The sequence below is a fragment of the Brachypodium distachyon genome, chromosome 3, assembly GCF_000005505.3.
Source record: "Brachypodium distachyon strain Bd21 chromosome 3, Brachypodium_distachyon_v3.0, whole genome shotgun sequence".
NCBI lineage: Eukaryota > Viridiplantae > Streptophyta > Magnoliopsida > Poales > Poaceae > Brachypodium > Brachypodium distachyon.
In genome coordinates, this window is record NC_016133.3 from 35,854,829 (window position 1) to 35,868,479 (window position 13,651).

Sequence of the window (13,651 nt, forward strand, 5' to 3'; positions counted from 1 at the left end):
AACCGATTGATCCCGTTACGCATGCCATCAATTATCCGAAATCTATAATGAAAAAAGTTAAAAAAAGAAGACGAAATGCGGTGCCTAAACAACTCAAATAAGCTCGGAGACGACGAAACGGGACGCCCAGACCATGAACTGATGTCCCAAAGATGGATAAGATATGTACATGTACTACTCCTAGTACTAATCCTACAGTCTCCACTGGATCTTGACCAGTTAGTGATAAGCATCACTAAAAAAATACAGTAGTGATAAGCACAGTCCCATTCCACGTCATCACCGTCACACGCTTCCTCCATCAAAGGAGGAAATCCCTCTATAAATACGGGTCCCCGAGTCCCCTCCCAGAACAAGCTCCATTCGCCCAACCAACGGAAAGGTCTTCGCATTCACACACAAAACTAAACCAAAGCCAAGCAATCTCCTCTTCCTCATCCTTCAATTCTCCTTGCCAAGCATCCGCGGTCTCATCTGCTTCTTCCTCTTCGTCGGCGCGATCCCTTCGGTTTCGTCCTACTCCGAGCGCGTAGCAGATCCATCGATGGCGCTGACGCTGAGGTCCTCGACGTCTTTTCTCTCGCCGCTCGAACCCTCCTCCAAGCTCCACAAGGCCGAGGACGCGCCGCCCAGCTGCGTCGCGGTCCCCGCCGCGCCGTCCAGGCTGCGGGTCCTCAGGGCGGCTGCGCAGGCCCCTCTGTCGCCCATGGAGGCTCCGGCGCCCGAGCTGCTGCACGGCCAGGCCCAACAGGCCCACTCCGGTGGCCAGAAGCGCGGCGGGGTTCCCGTGTACGTGATGCTGCCGCTGGACACGGTGGGGCCCGGCGGGCAGCTGCTGCGGGCGCGCGCCCTGGCGGCGAGTCTGATGGCGCTGCGGAGCGCCGGGGTGGAGGGGGTCATGGTGGACGTCTGGTGGGGCGTCGTGGAGAGGGAGGGCCCCGGCCGGTACGACTGGGAGGGGTACGCCGAGCTCGTGCGCATGGTGGAGCGCGCCGGCCTCCGCCTCCAGATGGTCATGTCCTTCCACCAGTGCGGCGGCAACGTCGGAGACTCCTGCAAGTAAGCAACCCCTCACCTATGAACCCGAATCTGTTTACCAGCATATTCTAGGAATCAGCAAAAAAAATCGGGGTTAAATTGCCTTAATTCGATTTGATTTTCCTTGGAAAATTTGGGGGAAATTTATGGGGATTGATTACGGCCTTACGGGACTTGGGGAACTTTTTCTGGGTTGTTCCTTGCACGTTTGGCAAGTAGTTCCAGGTGATTAAGCAACACCTTTAAACCCAATTGGCAAGGGAAGTATCACAAGATACCCCCCAATCATAACCAAATATAGTTCACCATTTCAATTGGGTTAGTAACTGATTAGGTGATTAGTTACATGTAGCTTAAGCAATCACATAAAGATCAAATCAACCCAGGTTGTAACAGTCCAATTTGTATGTCAAATTAGGTACATAAAATTAATTTGGGGACAAATGACTGACTGAAATTGTTCTTTGAATTGTGTTTGCAGTATCCCGTTGCCTTCATGGGTACTGGAGGAGGTGAGCGCCAACCCGGACATCGTGTACACGGACAGGTCCGGGCGGCGGAACCCGGAGTACATCTCCCTCGGCTGCGACACGCTGCCGGTGCTCAAGGGCCGGACCCCGGTCCAGGTCTACTCCGACTTCATGCGCAGCTTCCGCGACAGGTTCAGCGGCTACCTCGGCACCGTCATCGCCGAGATCCAGGTCGGCCTGGGTCCTTGCGGGGAGCTCAGGTATCCTTCCTACCCGGAGGCCAATGGCACCTGGAGTTTCCCGGGCATCGGCGAGTTCCAGTGCTACGACAAGTACATGCGGGCGTCGCTGCAAGCGGCGGCGGCTGCTGCGGGGCACGAGAACTGGGGGACGAACGGGCCGCACGACGCCGGCGAGTACAAGCAGTTCCCTGAGGAGACGGGCTTCTTCCGTTGGGACGGCACGTGGAGCACCGAGTACGGCAGCTTCTTCCTCGAGTGGTACTCCGGGATGCTCCTGGAGCACGGCGACCGCGTCCTGGCCGCGGCCGAGGCCGTCTTCGGCGGCACGGGCGCCATGCTCTCCGCCAAGGTCGCCGGCATCCACTGGCACTACCGAACCCGCTCCCACGCCGCCGAGCTCACGGCGGGGTACTACAACACCCGGAACCACGACGGGTACGCGCCGATCGCCGGGATGCTTGCCAAGCGCGGCGTCGTGCTCAACTTCACGTGCATGGAGATGAAGGACGAGCAGCAGCCGGGGCACGCCGGGTGCTCGCCGGAGCAACTGGTGCGGCAGGTCAGGGCGGCCGCGCGGGCGGCCAACGTGGAGCTCGCCGGCGAGAACGCGCTGGAGCGGTACGACGAGTCCGCGTTCGCGCAGGTCGCCGCCACGGCCGCGGCCGGCGACGCCGGCGCCGGGCTGAGCGCGTTCACGTACCTGCGCATGAACAGGAACCTGTTCGACGGTGACAACTGGCGCCGGTTCGTGGCGTTCGTGAAGACCATGGCGGACGGCGGCGGCGCGAGGACGGGGCTGCCGAGTTGCGACACGGGGCACTCGGACCTGTACGTCGGGTTCCTCGAGGCCGCCAACGAGAGGAGAGCGCCGGAGGCAGAGGCCGCCGCCGCCGCATTGTAGGGAATAGATGCCATGTGTATAAGTACTGTGTGTGTGGTACGGCGATTTGGGAAGGGAACTGTATAAATGATGATCAGGGGAGAGCAGGTTACAGAATTTTATAGCTGTAATCGAGCTTTGGCGCCTCTGTTTTCTTCACTTGAATTTATCTATTTGAGAATTGAGACATCTTTGTCGGATGGAAATTTCGTAACAACTAGCCCATTTCTTGCTCCCCTAACAATAATTTCCGAAGGGAAACGGCTCGGGCTCGGAACATATTCTCTCTCTTAGCTCATTTTAAAATGTTGTACTTTCTTCGACATATATTACTTGTCGAAATATTACATGTATCTAAACGCGTTTTAAACATAGATACATGCATATTTTGGCAAATTTGAGACAAGTAATATGGATCGGAGGAAGTAAAAATATTTGAAATACGGGCACTCATCTTGATTACAAATAAATGCTTATAAATTTTGTGAAAAAAATATCACTTTTGTGCAAAACAAAAATTCTGCACCTCCGGGTAGATCAATCAATTATCACCCCTTTTTTTGTGTAGTACACATATTTATCATATGTTTGCACTAAGTGTTGAAAGTTGACATATAATCTCAAGATATATCCATGATTTTTCCAAAAAGGCATTTACATTTTTGAAGAAAATTATGTGCAAACTCCATTGTAAAAAGTTCAAAAATTTCTCAAAACAATTACATATGTCAGAGAAGTGATGTTCTATATATGTGTGTAAAATTTCATGTCCAAACTCGACTGCATTTGATAGTAGCGGAAAAACAAATTCAAAGTGAATAGTGGTGCTTCATTTGGCACTATTCATTTGTATATTTTTCTTTTTAATTCCTTCCAATTGCATTTGATTTTCAACTTGAAATTTCTCGCCTTTGTAGAGCATCACATCTCCAACATATGGTATTTTTGTCGAATGTTTTTGAAACTTTTAGACATGATTTTCATGAAGTTAGCACAGTTTGCACCGAATGAAGGTTTTCATCGGATATGCCCGCAATGATAAAAATCCACTTTACACATAATTTTTCACCCTAAACTATAGGGCAAACCCGTTGCAAATAGTTTTCATCGACATCCACATAATAGAGAAATCAACTGCATAAGATTTGAGCAGAAAAATGCTAAAAACTCAAGCCAGAGCACATTGAAAATCGTGTGCTAACACTTCTGAAATCGGTGAAAACTGAAAAAGGGTCACGACATAAAAATCTTATTGGTGAAAAAATTGTTCGAGAACCACAAGAAACTTGTGTTTAAGCATTGAATAGGTATACATAAGAAAATACTCCGTAAAAAAAATGCCCTATCACATTGAAAATATACGTGTGCGTGAAGAGTCATATTATTATGAGTCAGACTCAATAGAATTGGATCACTTCTGAAATCGGTAAAAACTGAAAAAGGGTCACAACATAAAAAGTTTATTGGCGAAAAAATGTCTGAGAACGACAAAAACTTAAGATTATTTTGTGACTGTAGGAAAAAATGGCCGACGAAAAAGTTTTGAGCGACTTGGCTAGTTGGACCGCAGATATACAATTCTAGGTTTGGCGGGGGGAATGTCAAGTTTCGTCGCCCACGAAATTGCGAACAACACCCCGCATGTCCACGTCGGCAGCCAAAATGGCTAATTTACGTGCGAATTTGACCATCTGGACTAAAAAAAACGTCTCTACCAAGTTGATGGATCTGATTTGCGAGTTAATGGATGAAAATGAACATCTTTGCCAAGTTAATGTATCCGTCATGCAATTTCCTCTCGAACAGGTAATAAACTAAGAGAATATTCCAGTAAAAAAATGCCCTACTTAACATTCAAAATGTGTGCGAAGGCTCATACTATGAGAGACTCAATAGGGAGAATCTTGTGCAAGTAAACGAGGTTATCTTTTTAAATCTGAGGAACGTAGCATGTCATGCCCACATGTGCAGGCGTACGATGGCAGTACCGTGATCTAGTTGTGCAGGAGTAGTAATCACAAGTGGCAAGGATGAGCGCCGGCCATGCTCTCTATCGGCAACCTAGCTGCTGCTGCTGCGGCGTGGGCGACGGACGAGTCGGCGGCGACGCGGCCGCGTGTGGTCACCGAGACAAACGCGTGGTCGCACGCCGTGGCGTGGCGACCTTATCCGCGGCGTCGCCCCGCCTCTCCTCTCCCTCCTCCACCACCCCATGCATGTTCCCGGAGGCAAAAGCGCCCGCTCCTCGACTACGCCAGCGACCTTTTGGCGCTTTTTCTCCCTGCACTCGTGGCTCTCATTTCACAAGCTGACTGGACAAAGGCTGCGTTCGTTCAACTGGGAAAAATAGAGGGGCCAAGCAGCTCGGTTAATTTCATACGGTCCCTGGCCCGGCTGCTTGCTGGCCATTCATGCCACGTATGATCTCAACAAAAGCATAGCTGCTCCTCTCTGCAAAACCAACATGGGTTTACACATCGTTTTCTCGAGCAAAAGTGTCTTGCACTTTAGAGGAGGCAAATATCTTCCTACCGCGAGCCTGATATTTCGTGTAATAAACGGGCGCGTCAACGTCCTAGTCTTGGCTCTCTCGTTGCTCTCGGACTCACCGGGCCCGTCTCGCGGGCCACCGGCCGATCGGCCATGCTCTTCCCTTTCCCACGGCGGCTGGCAGGCTGTATTGCGTGCCGGGGCTGCAATACTTTCCCGTATCACGTACAGGGAAGCTGCATCTGTCGGAGTATGTAAAATATCTTCGCTCTCTGTTAAAAGCATCTTGGCCGACCCCTCTGTTTTGGGCACTCATCGTCAATGATGAAACAATATTCTCAGTTAGTCGATGGAGACTGCGAATCGAATCGTGAATCCAAGACTCACCTGATCGTAAGGCGAGATGGTGAGACTTGTAGGTGTACCCATGCACACAATTCCATCAAGTAGAAGTTCTCGTGATGACACAAATAAGCTAGCGGTATTTTTTTTCGAACTCCGGGTGACCTTCGTTTTCCATTTCATACAAACGGGAACAACGGTCCTATGCTTGCTCCCAATGTAGGAACTGTAGTTTCTGAACTCAATTTTTTCTTAATGGAGATATATTATGGAAGGGGTTATGATTCTACATGAGACTCTCAACTTCTCCACACAAAAAAAGAAATCTGACTTATTATTTAAGGTGGATTTTGAAAAAGCATACGATAAAATTAATTGGCCCTTTGTGTATCAAATGTTGAAACTCAAAGGATAGTTGGTGTGACTGGATAATGGGTATTATGAGAGAGGAGAAGGTGAGCATTAGAGTGAATGACTCTTTTGGTCCTTATTTTCCTACTTTCACTGGCCTTGTCCCCCTTGCTTTTTGATCTTGCTGGTGATGCCTTAGCCATTATGCTGGAAAATGCTAAGAAGGCAAAGGTGTGGTTCCTGAGTTAATTGAGGGGGTATATATTACAGTATGCTGGTAATACTGCTTTTATGCTTCCTGGTGATGTGGATAGTGCCAAGAATTTGAAATTTGTTCTGTTGTAATAAAATAAAACCCTTATATGGACCGGGCCAAAAATCCTACGTGGCGACGAGTAAGTCAACATTTTCCAAGCATGAGTCAAAACACCCACGTGGCACGGTCAATCCTACGTTGCAAAGGAAGACAACTCAACAAGTCAAATCTCTCATGTCATGGTCAAATGGTCAAATGAGCTAGAGTGGGGGGCAAGAAAAGTGTGAGGAGGGGGCCCTTAGTCCATGGTGGACCATGGACCAAGTCCCACTTTTCTCACATGGTGCACACAAAAGATATGGAACAAAGAGCTACTTTTACCACTTTGCCTCCACTTTTCTCTCTCCCTCAAGGGTAGCCATGGTATTTTGTCATGAACCCCTAGGCTTTAAATACCCCCCATGAGGGCATGTATCATTCACACTCACTTGAATAAACTCAAGGGGAGAGGGCTAGAGTGCTTCCTCTAAGGTTCGCTTTCGCGCGCTGCTCTCAACTGAAAGTCGATCGGCCTCGAGGAAGCCTTCTAGGGGACTCTAGTTTCGAGGCTCCGAGCTAACCTTGGTTGGCACGGGCTCGAAGTAGAAAGGGTTGGGTTAGAGTTCTGAGGGTATTCTAACCTTGATACTTTGAAAGACGCGTTCGGTCCAAGTACGAGGCGGCCCCGACGAACCTCTCGCCAAAAAGGTGTGTTGGGAAGATCCGCTCGGCCCAAGCCCTTGGCTAACAACCCCCTCGAAGCCTTTCCTAACATAGGATTAAGTCGCACCCGCAGGATTGACCGAACCTATTCAAAAAATATCGACGTGTCAACTTGTCCAAGTGTACGGCGACCTTCGCTATAAGACCGGCGTACACGCTCTACTTTTATACCCGCACTTGTGCCATCGAGCATTGACACCCCTTACTCTAATTGTTGTTGAGAACAACAACAGTGGCGCCGACCGTGGGGAACCCTCGCCGCAATTGAAGATTTAATGGCCCGACGAAGCCTACTTCATCGGGTCCCCAACTTGCCGCGAAGTCTACACGGTTGCAAACGAAGAAAGCAAGTGCCTTAGGAGCTCCCAAGGAAGAAGGAACCCTCACCAATCCGGACGTCGCTGCAAGCATGGTCGCCCCGACAGAAGTCACGGTCTCTCCTCCGCTACCGGCCGTCCCGGAAGGAACCGAGGTGCTCGAAACCGTCATAGGCGGTCCCTCGACACTCACCAACGTAGTGGCAAGGATCGGCGAGCTGCCTACGGTTGCCGCCCCCGCAAGGGATACGGAACTCGGCATGCCTCGCTCGATAGGCTTCGCGCCACCTTCCGGTGGTAACCCTGCCCTCGGAACTTATAAGAGGAAACAATGTGGCGTCGGGAGGATCCGCGCCAGAAAACTAAGGAGTCCCGGCCTACGACCCCTCCAACCCGGGATTACCTCCACTGGCGCTCGCCGCCATCGCCCAAGGAGCTCCTTGGTATCATCCTTATTGGGGGCTTCCACCGCAAGGCGCTCTCCAAGTCGCACACACTCAACATCAACCTCGCTTTGCGAGTGCCCCGCAAGAGCCCCTTGCTCCCCCCGTCGGGGTCGAACAAGGCGGCCACCAGGTACCACCTCAATCTGCGCCTCGCGGGGAATGAGACCCCAGCGTGCATGGAAACGAGCAAGTGGCGGAATCCGGAGCCCGTGCCGGCGGCGAAAAGAATTCCCGTCGACGCTCCGACCCTCCAAGAAAACGCCGAGATCATTCTCCAAGCGACCCCTCTAGCGACGAAAGCGACGAGGGAGGACCTCGCCACCGAAGGAACCAAAAGAATCGGCCGACCTGCAACCCGCTCACGCGGGAGATCCAAGACGCGCCTTTTCCGCCAAGGCTCAAGCCACCCACAATACGGCCGTATGACGGGGAGTCGAATCCTCTTCAATTTTTGGATGTCTACTCCACCGCCATACGGGCCGCCGGAGGAGGTCCCGTCGAGATGTGCAACCTCTTTCTGCTCGCGCTCACTGGAATGGCGCAAACTTGGTTTTGTAACCTGCGGAAGAACTCCGTGCACTCGTGGGAACGTCTCCAAGAGGTCTTCATCGCCAACTTTCAAGGAAACTTCAAAGAACCCATACAGGCTCACGAGCTATATGCCGTGAAACAAAAGCCGGGGGAATCCCTCCGAAGCTTCTTCCATCGGTTCGAGAAGGTACGAAGCCAAATCGCCAACCCGCCGTCGACCACCGTGATCGACGCATGCATGCAAGGCCTTCTCCAAGGAGAAGTAAATCGGGCCCTAAGTCGCAATCCTCCAAGGACAACCGAGGAGCTTTATCGGATCTTGCAGGAATACGCCCGAGGCGAAGACGGGGACATTGCTAAGAAGGACGCGCCACGCGCCGCTCCCGAAGAAACTCTCTCGTCCGACAAACCCCCTGCGCCTGCTTCATCTACCAAGAAGAAGAGGAGGTGGGGGAAAAAGGGTGCCGACGACCAAGCCCGGAAAATCTTCGCCGTCGAAGGACAAACATCATCCCAAAAGACCTGGCAACCCAAGAAGCCACCTCGTCCGACCGAGGGAGGAACTGGGAGACGCCTCATCCACAACTCGGCAAGCCATAGCACCGAGGAGTGCAACACTCTCATCATGGCTTGCGAAGAATTCCAGGCACGAATGCAGGCCAGGTGCAAGTATGAAAAAACTGTCGAGGCTCCGCGCCCCGCCAACGTCCTCGTGGCTGACCTAGCACCTAAGGAAGACATCCTCCCGTTTCAAGAACCCGCGCATCACGTCGGAGTGATACTCGGGGGCTCCGCCACAGGCCGGGGATCAAAGCGACAGCGCAAGGAGTATGCTCGCGAAGTCAATGTCGTGGGAACCTTCACCCCGACACCACCACCGAAATGGGCAAGCGTGCCAATCATCTTCACCGAGGAAGACGCCAAGGGGATACGCTTCCCACACGACGACGCCCTCTTCGTGACGGCGATCGTCGCCAATTGTGAGCTCAAAAAGATTCTGGTGGATGGCGGAAGCTCCGCCGACATCCTATATCTGAGCACTTTGAAGAAGCTGATGCAACCACAAGGGGGATACAAGGACGGCTCGTTGCAGCCATCCCTTTATCCTCTCACCGGCTTCGTACCGGGGAAGTCCATTCAGCCGCTCGGACAAATTGAGCTCCTCACGACCTTCGGGGACGTCACAAATCATTGAACCGAGCTCGTGCGCTTCGACGTAGTGGACATGGAGGCCTCCTTTAACGCTATCCTCAGGAGGACTACGCTAAACCGTCTCTGCGCCGCCGTCCACCACAACTTCTTGTGTATGAAGATCCCAGGCCCAAAAGGCGTGATAGCGGTTCACGGCGAGAAATCTTCCGACAGGAAGACCCTCTACCGCCATGAGACCAAGTGCGCCGAAAAGGGAGAATCATCCAAGAGTATCAACATGCTTTCGAATGCAGGAGCATCCGGAACTGATCACCCGGAGCGCTACATCCCTAAGCCCCTCCCCGAAGGAGAACTCAAGGAAGTACGCGCCTCCCAAGAAGACGCCACGCGCACGGTGAAGATCGGGGCCGACCTCCCGAGTAAACTTGAGGAAAAAATCGTCGACCTACTTCGCAAGAATTCCGATCTCTTTGCTTGGTCGCCTTCCGACATGGGAGGAGTCCCGCGCGACGTCATGGAGCATCGCCTCGCCGTAAGGCCCGACAAAGCTCCCATAAAGCAAAAACTTCGGAAACTCTCCACCGAGCGATGCGAGGTCATCAAGCGAGAAATCGCCAAAGTTTCCGACGCCGGGCTAATCCAAGAAGTTTGGCACACCGAATGGTTAACCAATTCTGTCTTGGTGAAGAATGCCAACGGCAAGTGGCGAATGTGTGTCGACTTTACCGACCTAAACAAGGTGTGCCCCAAGGACGACTACCCGCTCCCTCGGATCGACCAACTGGTCGACTCCACGACGGGATGCGAGAGGTTGAGTTTCTTGGATGCCTATTCAGGATATCACCAAGTCCACATGGCCAAGGAAGACGAGGAGAAAACCAGCTTCATCACTCCCATCGGCACCTTCTGCTATCGCAGGAAGCCTTTTGGTTTGAGGAACGCCGGCGCAACTTTCCAACGCCTCGTCAGCCTCATCCTCAAGGAACAATTGGGGAGGAACGCCGAAGTATACGTTGATGACGCCGTCATCAAAAGTCAAATTGCAGGAACTGATCCCAAGGACCTTCGTGAAACCTTCGACAATCTCCGCAAGTACGGCGTGAAGCTCAATCCGGAAAAGTGCAAATTTCGAGTTCGAGGAGGGAAACTCTTAGGCTTCCTTGTCTCCTAACGGGGGATCGAGGCCAACCCGGAAAAAATTCAGGCCATCCTGGAGATGGAACCTCCTCGCTCCGTCAAAGATGTGCAACGCCTAGCGGGAAGAATGGCGGCCCTAGGACGATTCGTCGCCCGATCAGCCGAAAAGGGTCTCCCTTTCTTCAAAGCCCTAAGGAGCCTCAACAACTTTGAGTGGACCGACGAAGCCCAAAGGGCCTTCGAAGAGCTCAAGACCTATTTGTCGACCCCTCCACTTCTCACGAGCCCAAAACAGGGGGAGCCTTTGCTCCTATACCTCGCCGCGACCCCGGTCGCCGTAAGCGCAGCACTCGTCAAGGAAGAAGATGGGTCACAACGCCCGGTGTACTACGTGAGCGAAGCTTTGGGAGGAGCAAACGGTCGGTACACCCAGATCGAGAAGATCGCATACACCCTCCTCATGGCCTCTCGAAAGCTCCGTCATTATTTCATGGGCCACACCATCATGGTGTCAACTACATTCCCACTAAAGGAAGTCTTCGGCAACAAGGAGGCCACCGGAGGAATCGCCAAATGGGCAACAGAATTGGCGCCTTTATCATGTGAACTCACGGTGAGAACGGCCATAAAATCCCAAGTCCTGGCTGACTTCGTGGCCGAGTGGCATGCTCCACCAGCCTCGCCCGAAGAAATCACATCTAAGACCGAGCCCCCGGAACCACATTGGATAGTGAGGTTCGACGGCTCTAAACGCCTCGACGGTGCAGGGGCTGGAGTTATACTCATCAGCCCCGAAGGAAAGATCTTGGAGTACGCCGCCCATCTTGACTTCAATGCCACCAACAATATGGCAGAATACGAGGCGCTACTTCTCGGACTTCGACTGGCCAAGGCCATGGGAGTCCGACGCCTTCTCATCCAGGGAGACTCCCAACTGGTGATAAACCAAATGGACAAGTCATATCAATGTCTTGATGAAAGAATGAAGAAATACATCAAACAAGTTCGCAAGATGGAACGGTATTTCCTGGGCATGGAGGCGCGACGCATTCCACGAGGAAAAAATCACCTGACTGACAGGTTAGCCCGAACGGCCGGTTCCAAAGAACCGCTGCCACCCGGTGCACTCTTCGAAGTAATTCGCGCCCCATCCATAAAGGAAGAAGCCGACGCCCTTGACGAAGTTTCAAAGACCAGCATGGTCATCGACGCTCCACCCTCTTGGATGACACCGATTATCCGCGCCTTGAAAGGCGAGGTGGACGAAGAAACGGAAGGCTTAAGCGCCAAAACTCTGCTCGCAAAAGCCAAGATGTACGTCCGCCTCGACGGCATCCTATACAAGAAAGGAGCGGCCACGTTGCTTAAGTGCATAACTCCTGACCGAGGAGCCGAGCTCCTCCTGGAAATCCATTCAGGAATATGCGGCCACCATCTTGCGCCAAGGGCCACCACGGCAAAAGCCTTACGTCAGGGATTCTATTGGCCCACCATGGTGCAAGACGCAATCACCATATTGCGGAAATGCGAAGCTTGCCAGAAAATGGCTAAGTCAATCCATGCGCCGTGACTTGCCTGAAAAATATCCCAATAACATGGCCATTTGCACGCTGAGGAATGGACCTCCTCGGGCCTTTCCCCGCATGCAACGAGGGCTGCAAGTACCTCGTGGTGACGATTGATTACTTCTCCAAATGGATAGAAGCAGTGCCGCTTGGCAAGATCACGTCACAGGCCGTTCAAATTTTTTTCTAGGAAAACATCATACGCCGATATGGTGTCGCGCGAGAGCTAACCGTGGACAACGGCAAACGGTTTGACTGTGCCGAATTCATCAAATTCTGCGAATGCCTTGACATCAAGCTGCACTTCGCATCCGTAGCTTACCCCAAGAGCAACGACGCTTGCGAAAGGGCAAATGGACTAATCCTCCAAGGACTCCGCCGAAGGGTAGAGCACACGGTTAGCAAAGCAAGGGGAGCATGGGGAGATGAACTTGCTAGCGTGGTTTGGGGCATACGCACCTCCGTAAGCCGTTCCACGGGCCGAACACCATTCTCTTTGGTGTATGGAGCCGAAGCAATTCTTCCCGCCGAGGTCGAGTTCCGCTCACCTCGGGTCAAAAGGCTCCAAGAAGCCACCCCAATTGCCTCTATCGAAAATGAAGAGCATCACAAGACGGCCGTCGATCTTGTAGAAGAAGCTCGTGTCAAAGCCCTCATGTGGCACGCCGTCTAAGAGCAAAGCGCCGCACGCTTCTACAACACAAGGGTGCGGGAACGAGCCTTCTCTCAAAGAGATCTCGTACTGAAAAAGAATGTTGACCCAAAGCTCCAGCGCAAACTCGACCCTAAATGGGAAGGACCATACCGCATCGCCGCAGTATTGGGAAATGGTGCGTACCACCTCGAGAATATGAAATTGCAAAATCTTGTCCATTCCTGGAATGGCGACAAGCTCCGGCGTTTCTATGCCTAAGGCGGACCTTCAAGGGCAATCCTTACCGCCCCCGAAAGGAGATCATCAGCGCCCAACCGGCCTCTTCCATACGAAACTTCGAGGGATCATAAGCGCCAACGAGGCCACGTCAACATAAGACTTGTAAGACAAGGAAGCAAGGATAAATAAAGCAAGTCCATGAGGAAAAATTAAGAGTGACACGAGGCACTCACACGACTCATCGTCGTAAAAGAGCCGATGCCCCTGTGCCGCTCACCGAGGAACGCGGAAAGGCCTCCGTTGGCCCGAGCATCCTCTAAAAATGTCCACGGACATAGGTCTGTACTAGCGACTTGTTCCTTGGTGGATCCTAGCATGCCTCGAGGCCATCCATCAAGTAGAACCAAGTCCCTCGAGGACCGGAAGCTCCTTAAAACGCATTTAAGGGGAACCATAAATAAGCGAGTTATGCATGAGCTTACTTACCTCAGAGAACCATGCTACCGGTATGCGAGACGTCGCGCGCGGGCCTGCATGATAGTAACCGGGTTAAGGCTCCATAATAATCGCGGGAAAGCATAGTTTCCTGAAATCCGGAGAGGGAAAATTCCGCATGAAATTTCCCGAACGGCAGGTCGAAATGTCCGGATCACTACCAACATATCGATAGCGACCCTCACAAGGGTACTAGGACCCATGGCTCGTAACCATGGCCTAAGGCACCGAAGCCAAGTCGTATCCCAACAGCGACAGCAATTGATGACACAAAAGTATAATCATAGAGAACGATCGCGAGCT

The 13,651-nt window shown here is 52.2% G+C and overlaps 1 protein-coding gene across 1 annotated transcript; it reads left to right on the plus strand.

Moving 5' to 3' along the window:
• Positions 1-332: 332 nt before the first annotated feature.
• LOC100827802 (beta-amylase 3, chloroplastic) lies at positions 333-2,844 on the plus strand. Its single transcript, XM_003574305.4, has 2 exons — positions 333-1,059; positions 1,520-2,844. The coding sequence occupies exons 1-2, from the start codon at positions 545-547 to the stop codon at positions 2,649-2,651; spliced, it is 1,647 nt and encodes a 548-aa protein (XP_003574353.1). The 5' UTR covers positions 333-544; the 3' UTR covers positions 2,652-2,844.
• Positions 2,845-13,651: the final 10,807 nt, after the last annotated feature.